Source organism: Saccopteryx bilineata, chromosome 5 (assembly GCF_036850765.1).
Source record: "Saccopteryx bilineata isolate mSacBil1 chromosome 5, mSacBil1_pri_phased_curated, whole genome shotgun sequence".
NCBI classification, from domain to species: Eukaryota; Metazoa; Chordata; class Mammalia; order Chiroptera; family Emballonuridae; genus Saccopteryx; species Saccopteryx bilineata.
Genome location: NC_089494.1, coordinates 194,012,261 through 194,034,971, shown reverse-complemented (window position 1 = coordinate 194,034,971; position 22,711 = coordinate 194,012,261). Strand labels below are relative to the sequence as shown.

At 42.0% G+C, this 22,711-nt stretch overlaps 1 protein-coding gene across 2 annotated transcripts in view; it reads left to right on the top strand.

Moving 5' to 3' along the window:
- HERC6 (HECT and RLD domain containing E3 ubiquitin protein ligase family member 6) overlaps window positions 1-4,619 on the top strand; it is a 95,100-nt gene extending 90,481 nt beyond the window's left edge. For both annotated transcript variants that reach the window (XM_066280981.1, XM_066280980.1), the window contains one exon: window positions 3,404-4,619. In XM_066280981.1, coding sequence (XP_066137078.1) covers window positions 3,404-3,627 — 224 coding nt within the window. In that variant the 3' untranslated portion in view covers window positions 3,628-4,619. The remainder of the gene's footprint in view (window positions 1-3,403) is intronic.
- Window positions 4,620-22,711: the final 18,092 nt, after the last annotated feature.

The window sequence follows — 22,711 nt, the reverse complement described above, 5'->3', positions numbered from 1 at the left end:
CCAGTTCAAAACCCCAGGCTTGCCCAGTCAAGGCACATATGGGAGTTGATACTTCCTGCTCCCCCCATCTCTCTCTCTCTCTCTCTCTCTTCTGTAAAGTGAATACAGTCTTTAAAAATATTTTTTAAAAGATAAATATCTTATTTGTGGTAGGTCATGTGTGTTAATGGCAAAATTAGGGTTATACCAAGTTCCCTACCTAATAGACCAATGTTTTTTCTCTTACATAAGCCTATTCCCATTTTTTAAAAAATGATAACAAAAATATCGTTCTTTTACTACCTTCACTACACTGATAATAACTCCACCTCCAATTTTAGTTTGCATCTACTTCTTTCACTCTAGTTGGCTCCTAATCAAGCATTTTTAGCTTACATTCTTTTGTTTGTTTGTTTTTGTTTTTTTACAGAGACAGAGAGTCAGAGAGAGGGATAGACAGGGACAGACAGGAATGGAGAGATGAAAAGCATCAATCATTAGTTTCTCATTGCGTATTGCGACACCTTAATTGTTCATTGATTGCTTTCTCATATGTGCCTTGACTGCTAGCCTTCAGCAGACCGAGTAACCCCTTGCTCGAGCCAGTGGCCTTGGGTCCAAGCTGGTGAGCTTTTGCTCAAACCAGATGAGCCCACGCTCAACCTGAAGATCTCGGGGTCTCAAACCTGGGTCTTCCACATCCCGGTCCGATGCTCTATCCACTGCGCCACCGCCTGGTCAGGCTTAGCTTACATTCTTATCTTCATTTAATTATCTAAGTCTTATGGAATTAGGAGAATGTAAACTGTCTCTAATACTATTCTAGAAGTAATAATAATAAAAATGACCACTGATTGATTATAATAATAAAACCATTTATTGGGTGCTTACTCTGTGCCGGGCATTATACTGATCACTTTGTATCTATTACTTCCCTTTATCCTAATAGTAACTTATCAAATAGGTATTTTTCCCCCTTTCGGAGCTGAGGAAAAAGAGGCCTGGAACATTTAGTAGCTTGCCTATGTTCAGATAGCTGGAGAGTGTCAGAACCAGAATTTGAACCCATCAGGCTGTTGACCACTAAGCTGTGTGGCCTTGGGCTGTAAAAACTTCCCTTACTGGGAACCCTGAAGTGTCCCTAGGACAGAAAATGACATTCTCTCTCCTCATCCCATTTTCAGCTCCTCCTGTGATATACATCTTTCTTCTTGCTATTTTTATTGCTACTGAGGATGCTGGAGGACAAGTCCAACTTCTCCGAAAACCCTACCTACTCTTCCACAAGCCCAGACTACCTTTCCCATCTTCTTTCTTAATGGGAAACGTGTACTTCAGTCCAGTGATCCCACTGGCTGTGCATTCATTGAGTTCATGTGTATCTTCCTACAGGCTTTTCCTTCCCTAAGTCTTTCCCTTAGGATTCCCCCCATCATCACCACTACCTTGAAAGCTCACTCAGCTCCTTTCCTTGAGAAGTAACTAGCCAGATGTGACCTCTGTGAAGTCTCCCTAGCTAACCCAGCCGGGCACCTCTCTCCCTGGCCCGAGTCTTAGGGCTTTCATTATGCTCATCTCACACTCCTTGGTTGAGTTATAATCAACTTTCGTGTATCTTGCTATTATATTTTCATGTATTGTTGACGCTTGAACAACCTGGGGGTTAAGGGTGCTGATCCTCCCACACACAGACAATGAAAATTCTGTGTATAACCTTTCACTCTCCCAAAACGTAACCACTACAGCCTGCTATCGACTGGAAGCCTCACCAATAACATAAACAATAGATCAACACATAATTTGTATGTTGTGTGTATTATATACTGTAGTTTTACAATAAAGTAAGCTAGAGAAAAGAAAATACTAAGAAAATCATAAGAAGAATACATTAACACTATTTATTGAAAAATATTTTTAAAATTAATTTTAATGGGGTGACATTGATAAATCAGGGTACATATGTTCAGAGAAAACATTTCTAGGTTATTTTGACATTTGTTGAAAAATATCTTTACATAAGTTCAAACCCATGCTGTCCAAGGGTCAATTGTATGTAATTTCATACAATTGGGTCTAGTTGGGACTAGACCATGAACTCACCAAGGACAAAACCAAATGTCATGATTTTCTATGCTCTATATCAAGGGTCCCCAAACTATGGCCCGCGGGCCACATGCGGCCCCCTGAGCCCATTTATCCAGCCCCCGCTGCACTTCCAGAAGGGGCACTTCTTTCATTGGTGGTCAGTGAGAGGAGCATAGTTCCCATTGAAATACTGGTCAGTTTGTTGATTTAAATTTACTTGCTCTTTATTTTAAATACTGTATTTGTTCCCATTTTGTTTTTTTACTTTAAAATAAGGTATATGCAGTGTGCATAGGGATTTGTTCATAGTTTTTTTATAGTCCGGCCCTCCAATGGTCTGAGGGACAGTGAACTGGCCCCCTCTGTAAAAAGTTTGGGGACCCCTGCTCTACATGATCCCATGCAGTTCTCTTTGCACAAGGGTACACAATAAAAATTTACTGAATAAAATGATTAGTCTTCCTTTTCATTTTAGGGGTTTTTTTGTTTGTTTTTTTTGTTTTTTATTAATTTTAATGCAGTGACATTGATAAATCAGGGTACATATATTCAGAGAAAACATCTCCAGATTATTTTGACATTTGATTATGTTGCATACCCCTCACCCAAAGTCAAATTGTCTTCCGTCACCTTCTATCTGGTTTTCTTTGTGCCCCTCCCCTCCCCTCACCCCTCCTCTCTTTCCTCGCCCCCCTCCCTGTTACCATCACATTCTTGTCCATGTCTCTGAGTCTCATTTTTATGTCCCATCTATATATGGATTCATATAGTTCTTAGTTTTTTCTGATTTACTTATTTCACTCCATATAATGTTATCAAGGTCCATCCATGTTATTGTAAATGATCTTATGTCATCATTTCTTATGGCTGAGTAGTATTCCATAGTATATATGTACCAAAGCTTTTTAATCCACTCGTCCACTGATGGACAGTTGGGCTGTTTCCAGATTTTCTCTATGGTGAACAATGCTGCCATAAACATGGGGGTGCATTTCTCCTTTTCAAATAGTTCTATGGTGTTCTTAGGGTATATTCCTAAAAGTGGGATAGCTGGGTCAAAAGGCAGTTTGATTTTTTGAGGAATTTCCACACTGTTTTCCACAGTGGCTGCACCAGTCTGCATTCCCACCAGCAGTGCAGGAGGGTTCCCTTTTCTCCACATCCTCGCCAGCACTTATTCTGTGTTGTTTTGTTGATGAGCGTCATTCTGACTGGTGTGAGGTGATATCTCATTGTGGTTTTAATTTGCATTTCTCTAGTGATTAGTGATGTTGAGCATTTTTCATATACCTATTGTTCTTTATAAGAAACATCTTAACCAAAGATTATTCCTTTCTAGTGTTTCTTACAGGAAATGATAGGCAGACTATACGAGAATTACAAGAAATGAGAATCAGATTTCGCTGTCCTGAAATTTCCAGTGAAGAAGATTATCCAAGATCACTTGTATGTCATAATATTCTGTACCTTCCTAAATATTCTACAATGGAAAGAGTGGAGGAAGCACTTCAAATAGCCATCAAGAGGAATAGAGGATTTGTCTCACCCCTGGCCACACAGTGATAGTGACCTCTGAGAGTCTCAGTGAGGCCTCGCATTCTCAGGTTCTCTCACTTTTCAATTCTGATGTTCTTCTTTAGGTTTATTTTGTCCAAAGAGAAGATGGATTTTAATTAGCACTAGTAGATAAATGTTGAGATAAGCAAAAGTGATGAATCAAGATAATATTTTTAATGAATCAACATTGCCTGATCCCTAAACTTGCTATTGAAATATTTCCCTTTTAGTGAATTACTTCCTAAACAATAATTATCATCTAGAAATAAGCTGGATATTAAGAACTACTAGCTGTCTTTAAAAATATTGTGCATCTAATAAACACTGCCTGTAAATATAAAAGTTTGAAAATGTATTCAAAAATATAAACTATTTCAACTTGATTTTGAGACATGTAGATGTATATATTGTATTTTGAAATGTCTCCAGAGTTTTTATTTTAGACTACTGCTGAATAATATGAAAAATCAAAATGTTAAGCGATTCACTAATTCATTGAATAATTACTTTCAACACCATGTTCCAAGAATCATTCTAAATGCAGATTTCTTATTTTGGTTAAAGGCTGAGTCCAACCAGGAATTCTTGTCTAATTGTAGTTGGGGAAATGTGAAGAACCTGCAGTATGCCTCAATATCATAGCTACAGAATGAATTAAAGAAAGATGCAAGTATGGTTGGAAATGGCCAATGAATTTAGTGGACCAGTTCTACCTAATATTAACTGTTACACTGTAAGCTGTTCTATCAATCCTGCTGTTATCCCAAACCATAAACAGAGCCTTGCCTTAGTGGTAGTTTGGGAAAGAAAAGCCTACAGGTGAGGTCCATATTGGGGTGCTAATGTGGAAAGATGGCAGGATCACCTGAGGATAGACAGAACAGAGGTGAGGAATTCACTGAGGGCAGCTAAATGTGAGGTAGTCAGTGGAAACATAAGCCCCAGCAAATGCACAGAGTTGTTTTGGACGTGTGTGGTTTCTAAAATAAATGGAATGAATATCTAGACTGTCCAGGTGTATTTTTTATTTGTAATCTTAAGGATCCCCAGGACTCTGGGTCGTGTCCTTTAGGCTTTTCACCTCCAACTTTACTTTTCCCAAAGCAAGTGGATGAATTGTACTAGACATTCATTACACACTCTTTCAGAAAACAGAGCAAGAGTGAAACACTTCCCATTTAATTCTATGATGCCAGCATTATACTAATACCAAAACCAAAGACATTGCATGAAAAAAATAAACTACAAACATCTTTCATGAACAAAGATACAAAAATCTTTTATACAAATATATCCAACAAAATAAAAAGGATAATAGTTTGTGACTAAGTGGGGTTTAGTCCCAAAATGCATTTGGAAATATGTTATATTTTACCATAGTAGGCAAAGAAAAGTCATATAATTACCTCAATAGAGGCAGAAAAAAATTGACAAAATTCAATAGCTATTCATGGATAACTACTAGCAAACTAGCAGCAGAAGAGAACTTAATCTGTTAGAGCCTACACACAGCTACCTTCATACTAAATGGTAAAAGATAGTGCTTTCCTACTAAAATTGGTAACAAGGCAAGTTTATCATTGCTTCTATTCAACAGTATACTAGAAGTACTAGTCCATTCTATGTGGCAAAGGAACACAAGATAAGGATACTTACTGTAAAATAAGGAGTAGAACTACCTTATTTACAGACTACTTGGTCATCTATCTGTGAAGTTCTATGAGATTTATACAGAACTAAGCAAAAATAAATCTATGAGATTTATACAGAACTAAGCAAAACTAAGTATCAGGATTCAAGGTCAATATATAAAAATTAATATTTCTACATATACTCATAACAATAATAAATTGAAAATTTAAAAACTATCATTTACAATATCAACAAAAAATAAATACCTAAGGATAAATTTTTTAAGGATAAATGTAACAAAATGTTAGACTATACACTAAAAACTAGAAAATATAGCTGAAAGAAATTTTAGGAGCTCTAAATTAATAGGAAGCAATATTCACATGGACAAAAGAATCAATATTATTAGCATTTCATTTCTTCCTAAACTGATCTTATTTAGTATAATCTCAAAATCCTTGTAGTCTGTGTTTGTAGAAATTGATAAACTTATCGTAAAAATATATACAAAAATGCCAAGGACCTAGAATATACAAAACTACACTAAAGAATGATATGGTGGAGCACTAGAATGATTTTTTTTTGGGGGGGGGTATTTTTGTATCTTTCTGAAGTTGGAAACTGGGAGGCAGCCAGCCAGACTCCCACATGCGCCCGACCGGGACACAGCACTGCCCCCTGGTGCGTTGCTCTCTTGCAACCAGAGCCATTCTAGCACCTGAGGCAGAGGCCATAGAGCCATCCTCAGCGCCCAGGCCAACTTTGCTCCAATGGAGCCTTGGCTGCGGGAGGGAAAGAGAGAGACAGAGAGGAAGGAGAGGGGGAGAAGTGGAGAAGCAGATGGGCGCTTCTCCTATGTGCCCTGGCCAGGAATCGAACCCGGGACTCCTGCACACCAGGCCAACGCTCCACTGAGCCAACTGGCCAGGACCTAGAATGATTTTTGAGACTTACTCTAAGTCTATAGTAATTTAGGCAGTATATCACTGTAGTATTAACAAACATGTAGATCAACAGAACAAATAAAAAAGTTAAGGAATAAATCCAAACATAAATGGATCAAAAGAGTTTAGACAAAGATGCCAAGATGATTCAAACAGGAAAGGCAAGCTGGAACAACTTGAAATCCATAAGGAAAACAAAATAAAACTTTGCCCTTACCTCACAACACAATAATTCATAACACTATAAAACTTCTGAAAGATAACTCTGAAGAAAATCTTTGTCTGAAGCACCAATATGGCAGCGGAATAGGTAAAAGGTACAATCACCTCCTCCTAGGATCAAACTGGAATTACAACTAAATTAAAGATGAATCATCCTTAATAACCAACTGAGAACTAGCTGAAGAGGAGGAGTCTTATGCCCAAGGATTCACAGAAGCCACATCAACACTGGTAGGAAGGGCAGAGATGGGAAAAGGGCCAGTCCCACTCCCATGGTGTGCGGATAGGTTCTGGAAGGATATTTCAGCTGTGTGGGGATTCTCCTGAAAAGTGTGGAGTTGACACACCAAGAGACTCCCCAGTCCAGATCCCCAGATTCTGGAAGAGGCAACAAAGTAACATCCAGCTGTGAGAAGCAGCAGAGTTTCAGTCCATCAGGGAGAGATGGCTAGACACACAGATACCCTCTTAAAGGGCCAATGTAGCCTGACCTGTGGTGGCGCAGTGGATAAAGCGTCGACCTGGAAATGCTGAGGTTGCTGGTTCAAAAAACCCTGGGCTTGCCTGGTCAAGGCACATATGGGAGTTGATGCTTCCTGCTCCTCCTCCCTTTCCCTCTCTCTCTCTCTCTCTCTCTCTCTCTCCTCTAAAATGAATAAATAAATAAGAATTTAAAAAATAAAAATAAAATAAAAAAGATTTTAAAGGGCCAATGTACAAAAATTTCATTCACAGCCATTCACCTTGGCATCTGGCAGAGGAACTGTGGCATTTGTGGCTCTGGTGAGACATTTGAAGGAGCAACCACCAGGGTCCCAGTGCTGAATCATTCTCCAATACCACAAATGCCATTTTTTGGGTAGAGCACTCCATTCTGTGGCATCAGCCTGGGGGAAGGCAATTGTCCCACCCTCTGGACTCTCTCTCATCCCACATGTGGAACTGCGGAGTCAGCTGCCTTGGCAAGGATGCAGAGGTCTACACAGACTTAGGTATCAGTGACTCAGTACTCTCAATGTTGGGCAGGTGCCATCCCCCCGAGTTTCCCATAAACCTTACTGGTGCATGCCCCTCACAGGAGATCTGGCTAACATACCCTACAGGCTCTGGAGGATCCACCCACTTGACTGCAGATGGCTTCACCTTGCTGTGGTCAGGACAAAATCCAGGTCAGACTGAGTCATGAGCCACACTCACTGCCTTCCCTGAAGCTAGGCCAGCACTTTCCCCTCACCAGAGATCCACTAGCCCTATCCTCTCAACTCCACCAGAGGCTCTTTCACATACTGAGTCTAACAGTCAGCTGGAAAATGGAGGCAGTTAGAAGCAGATCTAGGGGTGCCTTTGGACTATTGCTGCTCTGTCCCCAGGACCTGTGCTGAAGAAATGACAGCCTTGGTGCAGTGACTGTTCCTTCCCACATTCACCCAAGCCCAGCAGAGGCAGCTGTTGCATCCACCGGGTGCGAGAACAAACGTTGGAGACTTTCAGGAGTGTAGATGGTACTTTATCGGCCAGTTTAACCTGCGCAGGGGCGAACTCCCAAGATGTCCGGAGACACCGTACTCTCAAGGAGCTGCAAACGAGAGTTGCGCCTGGCGCTTACAGCTAGGTCCTTATATATCCTAAGTGAGCAAGCATTATACAGAAGCAGCTGTGGCAGTTAGCTATTCGCTAGGGAAGTCACACGCAGCTTAGCAACAGGGGCCGGCATAGCAACAGGGGCCGGGTTTAGCTTAGTGGCAAATTTTGAACATAAACTTCTTTGTTCTCAGCCTCACAGGGGCCCTATCAGCACCTCCCTGTTCCTGCTCCAAAATGTTACACTCTGGCAGCCACAGCACGCCTCCCCAAATCTAACATTCCCCCATCTCTTTGGGGCATAAATCAAACCCTTGATTCTTCATCAGTGGGGAGACTGGTGTAAGGTTGGGACAGAACCATTAACTTTACTACATCTACCCTCTCCTTTACGAATGCAAGGAGCTTGTTAAGGATTATTGGTCTAAAGGTAAGAGCCAATAAGAATAATAGGAGGGGTCCAGCAATTGCGGATATGAGGGTAGTTAACCAAGGAGAAGTCTTGAACATAGAGGCATACCAACTAGGGCTGTCTTCTTCTAGGTTCCTATTCTTTAATCTGTTTGCAAGTATCTTGATATTCTCTCTAATTACTCTAGAGTGGTTAGCATAAAAACAATATTCTTCTCTTAAAGCAGCACACAGTCCTCCTTGCTCAAGGAGGAGGAGCCCTAGCCCTCTCCTATTCTGAAGGGCTACCTCGGCTAGGGAGTCTATTTGCTTCTCGAGGTATATTACCTGGTTTTGGAGAAGCGCAATATCTTTGGAGAATGTCTTGGATAGCTGTCTGAGGGTAAGTTCCCCTTGAATGAGGGATGCTGTCCCTACTGCTGCTGAACCTACAATTCCTATGGTAGCTATGATAGGGATAAGGAGTGGAGCTCATTTTGCCTGCCTTGGGGGAGCAACAAGGAATTTGGGGTTTCCCCTATACAGATACACCTGTGGAATAATATAAGCACTTACACAAAGTTCAGGATGAGTGGGGACTATACACTTGAAGATACCTTGAGTGCACACAAACCATAGTCCTTCAGGTGCCTTCGTTACTTTTGGGCCCTCTAGGGTGGCAGGTAGGGTTTCTTGGTTAAGGCAATAGTCACTGTAATTGGAATTACCTAAGGTGAAATTTGCCAGGAGGTAGCAGGTTCCCTTCCCAGGTGTTATTTTGTGCTATAACTGTGTCATCTGCTGTCCTGATTAAAACCTATTCCTGCAACTCTAGTCCCTTACTGGGTAAACAATAAAAAGCCATCAGTCCTAAGAGGAGGACAAGGTGAGCTTTAAAGGCTCTCCAGGGGTCCGCTTGACTTGCCATCTCCGAGATCCTTCATCGTGTGGTTGGGCCAGCTTCACGTGGGAGAGGTGGATCCAGTAGGGCTTTTCAGCTACCTTAATAGCTGTGGGTGTACTCAGCATCACCTGGAACGGTCCATTCCACTGCGGCTCAAGGTTGCCTCGTCGGTGGTTGAGAATCTACACTGTCCAGGCTCCGGTGGCTCCGGTAGTCAGGAGCTGTGTTTCGCATTCGATTGGGCTGATCTCTGGAGGGCCTGCACCTCGCTTCTGATGTGCTGCAGGGCCTGCAAGGACTTGAGGAAATTATGATTAGAAATCTCTAGTTCCCCTCTGGTCAATCGAGGTACAAGGGGCACAGGTTGCCTAAATAAGATTTCATAAGGGGTCTATTTTTTGAGATAGGGGGTACATCTGGTTCTAAAAAGGGCGAAAGGGAGGAGCTCAACCCAGTTTTCACCGGTCTCCCCTCTCAGCTTAATTATAGTTTCCTTCAGAGTCCTGTTCATTCTTTCTACCTGTCCTGAACTTTGGGGCCTATAAATGTAATGCAATTTCTAATTAATACCTAACCTAGTGGCTAATTCTTGAGATATCCTGGATATGAATGCAGGTCCATTGTCTGATCCTAGGGCTAGGGGAATGCCATATCTAGGTATGATTTCCCTTAATAAGACTTTACAAACTGTGGAAGCAGCCTCTCCTCGTGTGGGGAATGCTTCCACTCATCCTGAGAAGGTGTCTACTAATACTAATAGATACTTATAACCTGACTTCCCAGGGGTCATCTCTGTGATATCTATTTCCTACAGTTCTCCCAGAGCTTTCCCCTGATACCTCACAAAGGGGGGTAGCTTCTTATTCTGCGCATTCACTCTGGCACAGATACTGCACCTTGAGACAATGGAGTGGACAATATCCCTGATGTTGGGCCCTACATAATACTTCCTGATAAGTTGTTCTAGCTTGTTTTGTCCTAGATGAGTACTAGTATGAATATCTTCTACTATTTCTCTTACTATTTCCTGGGGTAAATAGAGCCGGGAGTCAGGAAGCTCTATCTATCCCTGCTGATTTTTCTTCCCTTTCAACTGCATCCCTTCCTGCTCTTCTTCTGGGGAATATCTAGGATCCAGAGGTAGCGTTGGCTTAGGCAGCAATGGTAGAAGGCTTTCTTGTGGCCCAGTGGCTGCCTCTCTTGCAGCTGAGTCTGCTAGGTTGTTACCCTTTACAATAGGTGAGTCCCCTCTTTGATGTCCTTTGCAGTGGATGATGGCAACTTTGGTAGGTAGCCAAATGGCGTTTAGGAGGGCAAGAATTTCACTGCGGTTCGTAATGTCCGTCCCTCCTGCTGTTAGGAGGCCTCTCTCCTTGTATATGGCTCCATGGACATGGGTGGTGGCAAATGCATAACGGCTGTCAGTGTAAATGTTGGCAACTTTTCCCTCTGCTATCTGTAAGGCTCGGGTTAAGTCCTATTAGCTCTGCCCTTTGTGCAGATGTTCCTGCGGGCAGTGCTTTCTGCCACAGGACCTTATTTTCCGTGGTCACCACTGCCCCTGCATGTCGCTGTCCATCCTTAATAAAACTGCTCCCGTCAGTAAAGAGAGTCAGGTCTGCCTTCCCGTATGCTTGATCCCTTAAGTCCGGGAGGGAGCCAGTCACTGTGTCAAGGATTTGTTTGCAACTGTGGACCAAAGTGGAGTCCGGTATTGGCAACAGGGTCGCTGGGTTCAGGGCCGCAGTTTTGAGGAACTGAACAGATGGAGGGTTCAGCAGCTGAGCCTGATACTGCGTTAGCCGCGCATTAGATAGCCACCTGTCAGGAGGTGCTCGCAGCACTTGCTCTATGTAGTGTTCCCCAATGACTTGGATGTCCTGCCCTAAAGTCAATTTACTAGCCTCCTTGACTAGTATGGAGGTGGCAGCAAGTGCCCTCAGACATGTTGGCCATCCCGAGGCCACAGGATCAACTTTCTTGGACAGATAGGTGACAGGCCTCTTCCATGGCCTAAGTTCCTGGCTCAGTACCCCTAAAGCTACCCCTCCCTTTTCTGCTATAAACAGCTGAAAGGGTTTGGCCAGATCTGGCAAAGCCAAAGCCGGGGCAGCCACCAGGGCCTCTTTAAGTGCTTGGAATGCTTGCTTCTCCTTATCTGTCCATGTGAACTGCTCTTCCTTACCCCTGGTCAGTTCGTGCAGGGGTTTAGCTAGTTCTGCAAAGCCTAATATCCACAGTCAGCAGTAACCTACTGCACCCAGGAATTCTCGTACCTGCCTCTTGTTAGTAGGCTCGGGGATCTGCAAGACCATCTGAATTCACTGGCTGGACAATGTCCTTTGCCCTCCCTGTAAGTTGTACCCCAAGTAACTTATAGTTTGCGTCACAATCTGGGCCTTCTTGGCGGAGACTCAATACTCCATTCGCCCGAGATCTTGTAGCAGGTCCGAGGTGGCTTCCTCACACTCTCCTTTGTCCTTGGAAGCTATGAGGATGTCATCCACATACTGGAGCAGTACGATCGACGGATGGGAGGAGTGGAAAGCCTGCAGATCTTTGCTGAGGGCTTTATTAAAAATGGTGGGGGAATTCTTAAACCCTTGTGGTAGTCTGGTCCAAGTGAACTGCCCCACCAGTCCATTATCTGGGTCATTCCATTCAAAGGCAAAGATCTCTTGGCTCTGAGGTGCCAGGGGAATACAAAAGAAGGCATCCTTCAAATCCAGGATAGAATAATAGGTATGGGTTGGGGGCAATGAGCTCATTAAGGTATACAGTTGGGCACCGTGGAATGAATAGTCTCTACCTGAGCATTCACTTCCTGCAAGTCCTGGACCGGACGATAGTCTTGGCTCCCTGGTTTCTGGACAAGAAGCAGCGGGGTGTTCCAGGCTGATTGGCACCTTCGGAGGATGCCTGTCTCTAGTAGGCGTTGCAAGTGCCAGGCGATTCCCTGCTTAGCTCGGGCTGGGACCGGGTACTGCCTGATCCTAACCGGTCTAGCAGTGCAAAGCAGTTGCACCAGGACAGGCGGTTGGTGAGCAGTCAAACCTGGGGGGTTGGTTTCCACCCAAACCTCAGGTACCCGGGCACGCAGGGCATCTGGAACCCCTTCCTCGGCCTCCTTACCTTCTAGGGCGGTGGCAAGTAAGTGTTCTTCAGACAGTGGGACAGTTACTTCCATGCTGACCCCTGCCTCTCTGTTTCCCATAGGGCTTTCCTCCCGTCGGAAGGTTATGGTTGCCTGAAGTTTCTGCAGTAAGTCCCTTCCAAGCAGTGGGTAAGGGCAGTCTGGAATGACTAGGAAAGAGAGGGTGATGGTGCCTCGACCTAAGTCAGTAATTGTTGCGGTGGCCCATGGGTAGGCTTCTGCTTTGCCCATTACCCCTAATTATCTTAGTAGTTGCCTTCTGCATCTGGCCCTGTGGTTTCTTTAGGACTGAATAGGTGGTTCCCGTGTTGACTAGGAAGTCTACTGGCTTTCCTTCGACTGTTAAGGTGACCATGGGCTCCTGGGAGCTGACGGGAATGGAGCCCTGGCCCCGTCAGTCTAAGGTTTGGAGCAAGACCTCTGGGGCTTGTTTTGGCCTCTGGCTGTCGGCCCTCAACTTTGGGCATTCTCTTCCAGTGTCCTTTCTCCTTGTAATAGACACATTGATCCTTGTCTATCCACTGTCCTTGGCCCTTCCTCTGTCCCCCTTTTCCTTTGGGGGGAGGTTTCTGGGCAGCAATCAGAATTTTGGCAACTTCCTTCGCCCTGCCAACCTCCGGATCATCCCTATTGACATACACCTTCTGGGCTATCTCTAATAGCTTGCTTCTATTTTCTCCTTCAAATCCCTCTATCTTCTGAAGCTTTTTCCTAATATCTGAAGCGGCCTGAGTCACAAAGGCTATATTTACTAGTTTCCTGTTCTCTTCTGCCTCAGGATCTAGAGGGGTATATATTCCATAAGCCTCTATGAGTCTCTCTAGAAAGGCTGTTGGGGATTCCTCTCTTCCCTGGATGACTTCACTTACCTTGCTAAAGTTGGTTGGCTTTCCAGCTGCTGCCTTGAGCCCCCTCAACAGAGCCTGGCGATACTGGAGGAGTGCGTCCCTTCCCCCAGCGGTATTAGGGTCCCAGGTAGGAGGTTGAGACGGGAGAACGTCTTCTATTTCCCTTCTTCCCTCCCAAGTTTCCCTTTCTTCTCCTAATACCACCTTAGCAGCTTCTCTCATTATTCTGTCCCTTTCTTCAGAAGTGAAGAGGGTTTGTAAAATCTGCTGACACAGCCACAACCAGTGGATTTCTTGTAGCTCCAAATAGGCTGTTGAGGGCCAGGAACAGACAGTGTCTGATATTGGCCGGCACCAGTGTCCCTCCCAAGAGGCTCAGAACCAATGCACCCACTGGCCAAATTCAGACAACATCAGAGCAGAATACAATAAGCACCACAAGCAGCATATCCAAAAGGTAATGTCAGGAAGCACCAAACCCTGTTGAGGTGAATTCTACTTCATGAGGTCAGCACCCACACAGGCAGTTCACATGTGTAGTGGGGGTTGAGTTTCACAGTCAGCCAGCCTAAAGATCCATCACATACATAAATGGGCCAATAGCAATCAAGTCCAAATTACAAGAGGAGGGCCCACATAGACTACACCAAGGACATTCCTGGAGCACCCAGCTCAGGTGATCAAGATAAGAATGCCACTGGATCTCACAGGACATCTACTACATAAGGCCACACCATGAAGATTGTGAGACAGAGCTATCTAATAAATAGAAAAAAATGCAAAGAGGCAGCCAAATGGGGAGACAAAGAAAAAGGCCCCAAATGACAGACCAGGAGAAATATCTAGAAAAAGAGTTATATGAAATGGAGTTAAGCAATTTATCAGATACAGAATTCAATGTAATGGTTATAAAAATGCTCAACAGCATTAAAAAAAAGGACATAGAAACCATAAAAAAGTAACAGAAAAAAAGGATAGAATAGCTAACATCAAGAACAAACCAGAAGGGCCTGACCAGGCAGTGGCACAAAGGGTAGAGCATCGGATTGGGACTCGGAGGACCCAGGTTTGAAACCCCGAGGTTGCCAGCTTGAGCATGGGCTCATCTGGTTTGAGCAAGACTCACCAGCTTGAGCCCAAGGTCGCTGGCTTGAGCAAGGGGTCACTTGGCCTGCTGTAGCCCCCTAGTCAAGACACATATGAGAAAGCAATCAATGAACAACTAAGGTGCCGCAACAAAGAACTGATGCTTCTCATGTCTCTCCTTTCCTATCTGTCTGTCCCTGTCTCTCTCTCTGTATCACACACACAAAAAGAACGAACTAGAAGGAATAAAGAGTAGTTGGATGATCAGAGGATTAAATCAGAAATTTGGAAGACTAGATAGAAAAAAATAACCCCAATAGAGCAGAAAAGAAAAAGAAAAAGAAAAAGAAAGACTTAAAAAGAATGAAAAGTTTAAGGGACTTTTGGGAAAACATGAAGTGTAACAATATCCATAACACAGGGGTAACAGAAAGAGAAGAGAGAAAGCAAGGCATGGGAACCCATTTGAAGAAATAATGACTGAACATTTTTCTCAGACTTGTTAGATAAAATGGTTACTCGGCTGCCATCCCGTGAACAATGCAGGCCTGAAGGAGGAGGAAGGGCTTGAAACAGAACATTCCCATCCCCCACTAAAGGGTGTAGTTAATTTGCTCTTTTAATGGCTTTCTGACCTTTACTTTGAAATGTAGCAAAAGTTTACTTTTGCAGAAATATCAGGAAAAGCTTACATTGGGGAGGGACCTGACAATAAGGGGAGTTTAATCACAAAAGTTGTTTATAAAAGCCTAGCCACAGCCCACAGGCCCCAGGACCCAGCTATTCCTGGGAGACACCTGACCCTGGCTGTCTTGGAGATTTCCCAATGACACAAGATAGGACCACACTGATTAGGCCTGTTCTACATGAGAAGAACTTACAGAGGAGATGTTTCTGTAACGAACCCCCCCCCAACTCCTACTCATCAAGTCAGCGACCAAGGCCATAAACCAAGATACGCTAATCTGCCCCTAGCCCCTGTATCTAACACTCCCTCCTGCAGCTTGGGGCTGACAGCCTTTGTTGGTCTCAGCCTGCCTGCACCCAAGCACTTTTTAAATAAATTTTTTTTTTGGAACACACTAGACACGTGTTTTCAGTTCGGATTGTGGTTTCTGTCTTTCAACACAGAGAAGGAAAAAAATAAGTCCAGGAAGCACAGATAGTCTCAAACAAAATGGACTCAAAGAGGCCCACACCAAGACACATAGTTTGAATGGCAAAGGTTAAAGACAAAGACCTAAAAGCAGCAAGAAAAAAGCAATTAGTTACCTACAAGGGAGCTCCCATAAGACTGTCAGATGATTTCCCAACAGAAACAACTCAGGCCAGAAGGGACTGGTGTGAAATATTTAAAGTGATGAGCCCTGGTCGGGTAGCTCAGTTGGTTAGACCACTATCTCAAAGTGCAGAGGTTGCTGGTTCAACTCCAGGTCAGGGCACACACAGGAACAGACTGATATTCCTGTCTCTCTCCCCCTTTCTCTCTCTCTCAAATCAATAAAGTAACATTAAAAAAATTTTTTAAGTGATGAAAAGCAAGGACCTACAACTAAGATCACTTTACCCAGCAAGGCTATCATTCATCATTGAAGGAGAAATAAACAACTTTCCAGACAGAAAAAGCTAAGGAGTTTGTTACCACAAAATCAGTATTACAGAAAAATGTTAGAAGTAGAAGAGGAGGAAGAAGTGGAAGGAAAATAAAGGAAGAAGGAAGTAAGGAAGTGAGGAAATGAGGAAGGAAAGGAAGGAATGGAGAAAGGGAGGGAGAAAGGAAGGAAGGAAGAAGGGAAGGAAGAGGGGGAGAGAAAGAAAGAAAAGAGGAACATAGTTAAAAAAATAATATGGTCATAAATGCATACCTATCAATAATTACTTTAAGTATAAATGGCTTAACTGCTCCAATCAAAAAACACAGGGTAGCTGAATGGATAAGAAAGCAAGACGTGTGTGTGTGTGTGTGTGTGTGTGTGTGTGTGTACTGTCTAAAAGAAACCCACTTCAGAATGAAAGATATACATAGATTAAAAGGATAGGAAAAGATATTTCATGCAAATGTTAATTTAAAAAATGGCTGGGCTAGCAATACTTACATCTGACAAAATAGACTTTAAAATAAAGGCTATAGTAAAAGACAAAGAAGGACACTTCATAGTGATAAAGGGAGCGATCCAACAAAAGGATATAACCCTTGTAAACATTTATGCATCCAATGTAAGAGCACCTAAATGTGTAAAGCAAGTCTTGATGGACATAGGGAGAGATCAACAGTAATACAGTTATACTAGGAGATTTTAACACCCAATAGATATAAACATATAGAACTTCTAGACAGAAAATCAAGAAGGAAATGGTGGATTTAAATGACACATTAGATCAGCTGCATTTAATTGATATCTTCAGAGCACTTTACCCCTAAGCAGCAGAATATGCATTCTTTTCGAGTGCACATGGAACATTTTCTAGGATAAACTGCATGTTAGGACACAAACAAATCTCAATAAATGTAAGACTGAAATCATATCAAGTGTCTTTTCTGACCATAATGGTATGAAACTAGAAATCAATCACAAGAACTGCCCCCACCCAAAAAAAAAGCACAAGAAGTAATAAAAGCTAAATATCATGTTACTAAACAATGAATGGGTTAACAATGTGACCAAGAAAGAAATCTGAAGATACCTTGACACAAATGAAACTGAGAACACAACAACCCAAAGCTATGGGACACAGTGAAAGCAGTCCTACAAGGGAAATTCACAGCATTACAGGCCTACTTCAAGAATCAAGAAAAATCTAAACTGAATAATCTGATCTTACACTTAAAGGAACTTGAAGAAGAACAGCAAACACAGCCCAAAAGGAGTAGAAAGAAGAAAATAATAAAGATCAGAGCATTGCTTCTTGGTCATTTAGCTAAAATCAAGATCAGAGCTAAAATAAAGAAAATCGTCTTTTTTTTTTAAGAAAATAGAGTCTTAATACAAAAGATCAATGAAACCAATGTTCTTTGAAAACAAAGAAGATTGACAAACCTTCAACTAGACTCATCAAGAAAAAAGAGAGGCCCTGGCTAGTTGGCTCAGTAGTAGAGTATCAGCCCCGCGTGGAAGTTCCAGGCTCAATTCCCGGCCAGGGCACACAGGAGAAGTGCCCATCTGCTTCTCCACCCTTCCCCCTCTCCTTTCCCTCTAGCTCTCTCTTCCCCTCCCACAGCCGAGGCTCCATGGGAGCAAAGTTGGCCCGGGCACTGAGATGACTCCACGGCCTCTGCCTCAAGTGCTAGAATGGCTCCGGCTGCAGTGGAGCAATGCCTCAGATGGGCTGAGCATCACCCCCCTGGTGGACATGCTGGGTGGATCGCGATCGGGCGCATGCGGGAGTCTGTCTGCTGCCCCTCCCCACCCCACTTCTCACTTTGGAAAAATATAGAAAAATAAAAAATAAAAAAGAGAGAGGAATCAAAAAATAAAATCAGAAATTAGCCTGGCCTGTGGTGGCACAGTGGATAAAGCATCAACCTGGAATGCTGAGGTCACCAGTTCGAAACCCTGGGCTTGCCTGGTCAAGGCACATATGGGAGTTGATGCTTCCTGCTCCTCCCTTCTTCTCTCTCTCTCCTCTCCATAATGAATAAATAAAATATTTTTAAAAGTCAGAAATTAAAGAGGAAAGTAATGGTTAAACCCAAAGAAATACAAAAGATTGTAAGAAAATATTACAAACAACTACATGCCAACAAATTAGACAATCTGGAAGGAATAGATGAATTCCTAGAAACACAATATTCCAAAACTGAATCAGGAAGAATCAGAGAATCTGAATAGACAAATGGCACCTAGAAAAATTGAAGCAGTAGTCAAAAAGCTCCCAACAAACAAAAGTCCTATGCCAGTTGGCTTCACAGATGAATTTTACCAAACATTCAAAAGAAACTAACACCTCAAGGTTTTTTGAAAAATTCAAGAGTAGGGAAGAATCTAAGCTCACTCTATAAGGCCAGCATTATCCTAATTCCAAAACCAGATAAATACACTACAAAGAAAGGATGTTATCGGCCAATATCCCTAATGAACATAGATGGTAAAATCCTCAACAAAATATTAGCAAAGCAAATCCAGCAATATACTATAAAGATCATACATCATAAATAAGTAGGATTTCTTCCAGGATGCAAGGTTGGTACAATGTTCGCAAATCAACTAATGTGATACACCACATAAACAAAAGAAATATAAAAACCACATGATCATATCAATAAATGCAGAAAAAGCATTTGATGAAATTCAGCAATGATTTATGATAAAAATTCTCAGCAAAATGGGGATAGAGGGAACATACCTCGATGTAATAAAAACCATATATGACAAACCCACAACGAGTATCATACTCAATGAGCAAAAACTACAAGCATTTCCCTTCAGATCAGGAAGAAGACAGGGAGGTCCACTAGCACCACTCCTATTCAACACAGTAGTGGAAGTCCTAGCCACAACACTCAAGCAACAAGCAGAAATAAAAAGCATCCAAATTGGAAAGGAAGAGATAAAGCTGCCATTATTTGTAGATGACATGACGCTATATACAGAGACCTATAGATTCCACCAAAACACTCTTAGAACTGATAAATGAATTCAGTAAAGTAGCAGGATACAAAATAAATAACAATAAATCTGTTGTATTTCTATACACCAATAACAAACTATTGGAAAGGGAAATTTTAAAAGTCACATTCACAATCGTTTCAAAAAGAATAAAATACTTAAAAATTAATTTAACCCAGGATGTAAAAACCTACATTCAAAAAATTATAAGAAATTGAAGAAGATATAAACAAATAAAAGCATATACTGTGCTCATGGATAGGAAGAATTAACATCATTAAAATGTCCACACTATTCAAAGAAATCTGTAGATTCAAAGTAATTCAATCAAAATACCAATGGCATAGTTCACAGAACTAGAACTACTTTACAAATTTATATGGAACCACAAACAACCCTGAATAGCAACAGAGATCTTGAGAAAGAAGAATATTGTAAGAATCATACTAACTGATGTCAAACTATGCTATAAGGCCACAGTAATCAAACAGCATGGTACTAACATAAAAACTGACATATATGTCAATAGAAAAGTATACAGAGATAAGAAATGAACCCACACCTTTATAGTCAATTAATATTTGACAAACGATGCAAGAACATAAAAATAATCTAGTCAATAAATGGTGTTGGGAAAATTAGACAGATACATGCAAAAAAATGGAACTGGACCACCTTCTTACACCATACACAAGAATAAACTCAAAATGGATTAAAGACTTAAACATTAGACTGAAAACCATAAAAATTCTAGAAGAAAACAAGCAATATCTCAAATATTTCTCATAGTGGTATTTTTTTCTGATATATCACCTACGGCAAGGGAAAACAAAAGAAAAACTAAATAAATGTGATCACATCAAAACAAAAAGTTTTGCACAGCAAAGGAAACCATAAACAAAAATAAACTGCAACCCACTGAATGGGGGAACATATTTGCCAGTACATCTGATAAGTGCTTAATATCCAAAATTTACAAGAAACTTATAAAACTCAGTACCAAAAAAACCAACAATCCAATTAAGAAATGGGCAAAGGACCTGAGAGGACATTTTTGCAAAGAAGACATGCAAATGGCCAATAAACACAAAAAGATGCTCAAAGTCACTAATCATCAGAGAAATGCAAATTAAAACCACAATGAGATATCATCTCACACCTGTCAGAATGGCGCTCATCAATAAATCAACAAACAAGTGCTGGCGAGGGTGTAGAGAAAAGGGAACCCTTGTACACTGTTGGTGGGAATGCAGATTGGTGCAGCCACTGTTAAGAGCATTATGGAGTTACTTCAAAATATTAAAAGTGTGCCTGATCAGGCGGTGGCACAGAGAATAGAGCATTAGCCTCAGATGCTGAGGACCCAGGTTCTAAACCAGGGGTCCTCAAACTACGGCCCACAGGCTGCAAGCGGCCCCCTGAGGCCATTTATCCGGTCCCTGCCGCACTTCCGGAAGGGCACCTCTTTCATTGGTGGTCAGTGAGAGGAGCACATTGACCATCTCATTAGCCAAAAGCAGGCCCATAGTTCCCATTGAAATACTGGTCAGTTTGTTTTTAATTTACTTGTTCTTTATTTTAAATATTGTATTTGTTCCCGTTTTGTTTTTTTACTTTAAAATAAGATATGTGCAGTGTGCATAGGGATTTGTTCATAGTTTTTTTTATAGTCCAGCCCTCCAACGGTCTGAGGGACAGTGAACTGGCCCCCTGTGTAAAAAGTTTGGGGACCCCTGTTCTAAACCCTGAGGTCAGTGGCTTGAGCGTGGGGTCTCTGGTTTGAGCATGGGATCATAGACATGACCCCATGGTTGCTGGCTTGAGCCCAAAGGTCACTGGCTTGAAGCCCAAGGTTGCTAGCTTGAGCCTAAGGTTGCTGTGCTGGCTTGAGAAAGGATCACTGACTTGGCTGAAACTCCCCTCACCCGCCGTGGTCAAGGCACATATGAGAAAGCAATCAATGAACAACTAAAGTGCTGCAACAAGTTGATGCTTTTTATCTCTCTCTCTTCCTATCTATCCCTCTCTTTCTTGCTTGCTTAAAAAAAAGAAAAAATAGAGAAATTAAAAATGAGACTGCCTTATGACCCAGCAATTCCACTTCTGGGAATATATCTAAAGAAACCCAAAACACTATTTTGACTATAGCCAAGATTTGGAAGTAGCTCAAGTGCCCAACAGTAGTAGATGAGTGGATAAAAAAAGCTGTGGTTTCTTTACACAATGGAATTCTACTGAATTGTAAAAAAAAAGAAAAGAAAAAAAGAAGGAAATCTTCTTTTGTGACAGATAGATGGACTTGGAGAGATTATTAGGCTAAGTGAAATAAGCCAGTCAGAGAGTTTGGTACCATATGATTATACTTAATGTGGAATCTAGTAAACAAAATAAACTAACAAGTAAAATAGAAACAGACTGAGATACCAAAAACAGACCGACAGTTATCAGAGGGCGTGGGGGTTGAGGGGCTATATGAGAAGGGTGATGGGATTAAGCAAAGGAGAAACACAGACACAGACAACAGCATGAAGAAAGGGAGTAGGGGGAAGCGGAAGAGCACAGAGGTGGCTAGATGGTGATGGAGGGAGACTTGACTTGGGGTGTTGCACCCCAGTGCAATAAATAGATGATGTATTATAGAATGGTGCACCTGGAACCTGTATAATTTTATGAACCAATGTCGTCACAATAAATTCAATAAAAAATTTTTTAAAAAGAAAAAGTAACCTTGGGTTAAGCAAAGATCTTTTTAAGTGAAAGAGAGAGACAGACAGGAAGGGAGAGACATGAAAAGCATCAATTCTTCATTGTAGCACCTTAGTTGTTCATTGATTGCTTTCTCATATGAGCCTTGACCAGGAGAGAGGGGCTACAGCTGAGCCAGTGACCCCTTACCCAAGTTAGCAACCTTGGGCTCAAGCCAGTGACCTTTGGGCTCATGCCAAAGACCATGGGGTCACGTCTATGATCCCATGCTCAAGCCAGCAACCCCACACTCAAGCGGGGACCTCAAGGTTTTATACCTGGGTCCTCTCAGAGTCACAGGCCGACTCTCTATCCATTACGCCACCGCCTGGTCAAGCAAAAGATGCTTTTGGTAAAATTGAAAAAGTCAAGTTACACACTAGTGGAAAATACTTCAAACATCTAATAATAAATTTGATATATGTAACACAAAGATTGTATATCAAAAGCTTTTAGATAAGATATTGAATTAATAAATAAAAGATGTGAACAGACACTTCACCAAAGATTAGCAATAAGCACATTAAAAGATACTCAAAGTTATTAATCATTAAGGAAATGAAAAATAAAAGTACAGTAAGAAGCCCTGGGCAGGTTTTCAGTGGATTGAGCATTGGCCTGCTGCACCCAGGTGCTGGCTGGCTGGTCACTGGCTAGATCAAGTCAGGGTACTTATGAGAATCAACCAATGAGTGCACAACTAAGAGAACAAGTTGATGCTTCTTTTTTCCTTTCTCCCCCTTCCCTCCTCCCCTCCTTTTCTCTCTAATCAATGGAATTAAAAATAAATAAATTTTAAGTACAGTAAGATATCACTATAGAAAATCGGTAAAACCAAAAAAGACTGATCCCCCCCCCCCAGCTTGTTGGTTGGAACGTCCTGATAAGCAAAGGTTTCTGGGTTCCACTTCTGGTAGGAGCACCGGAAAGAGTCAACCAATGAATGCACGGATGAGTGGAGTAACAAATCAATGTTT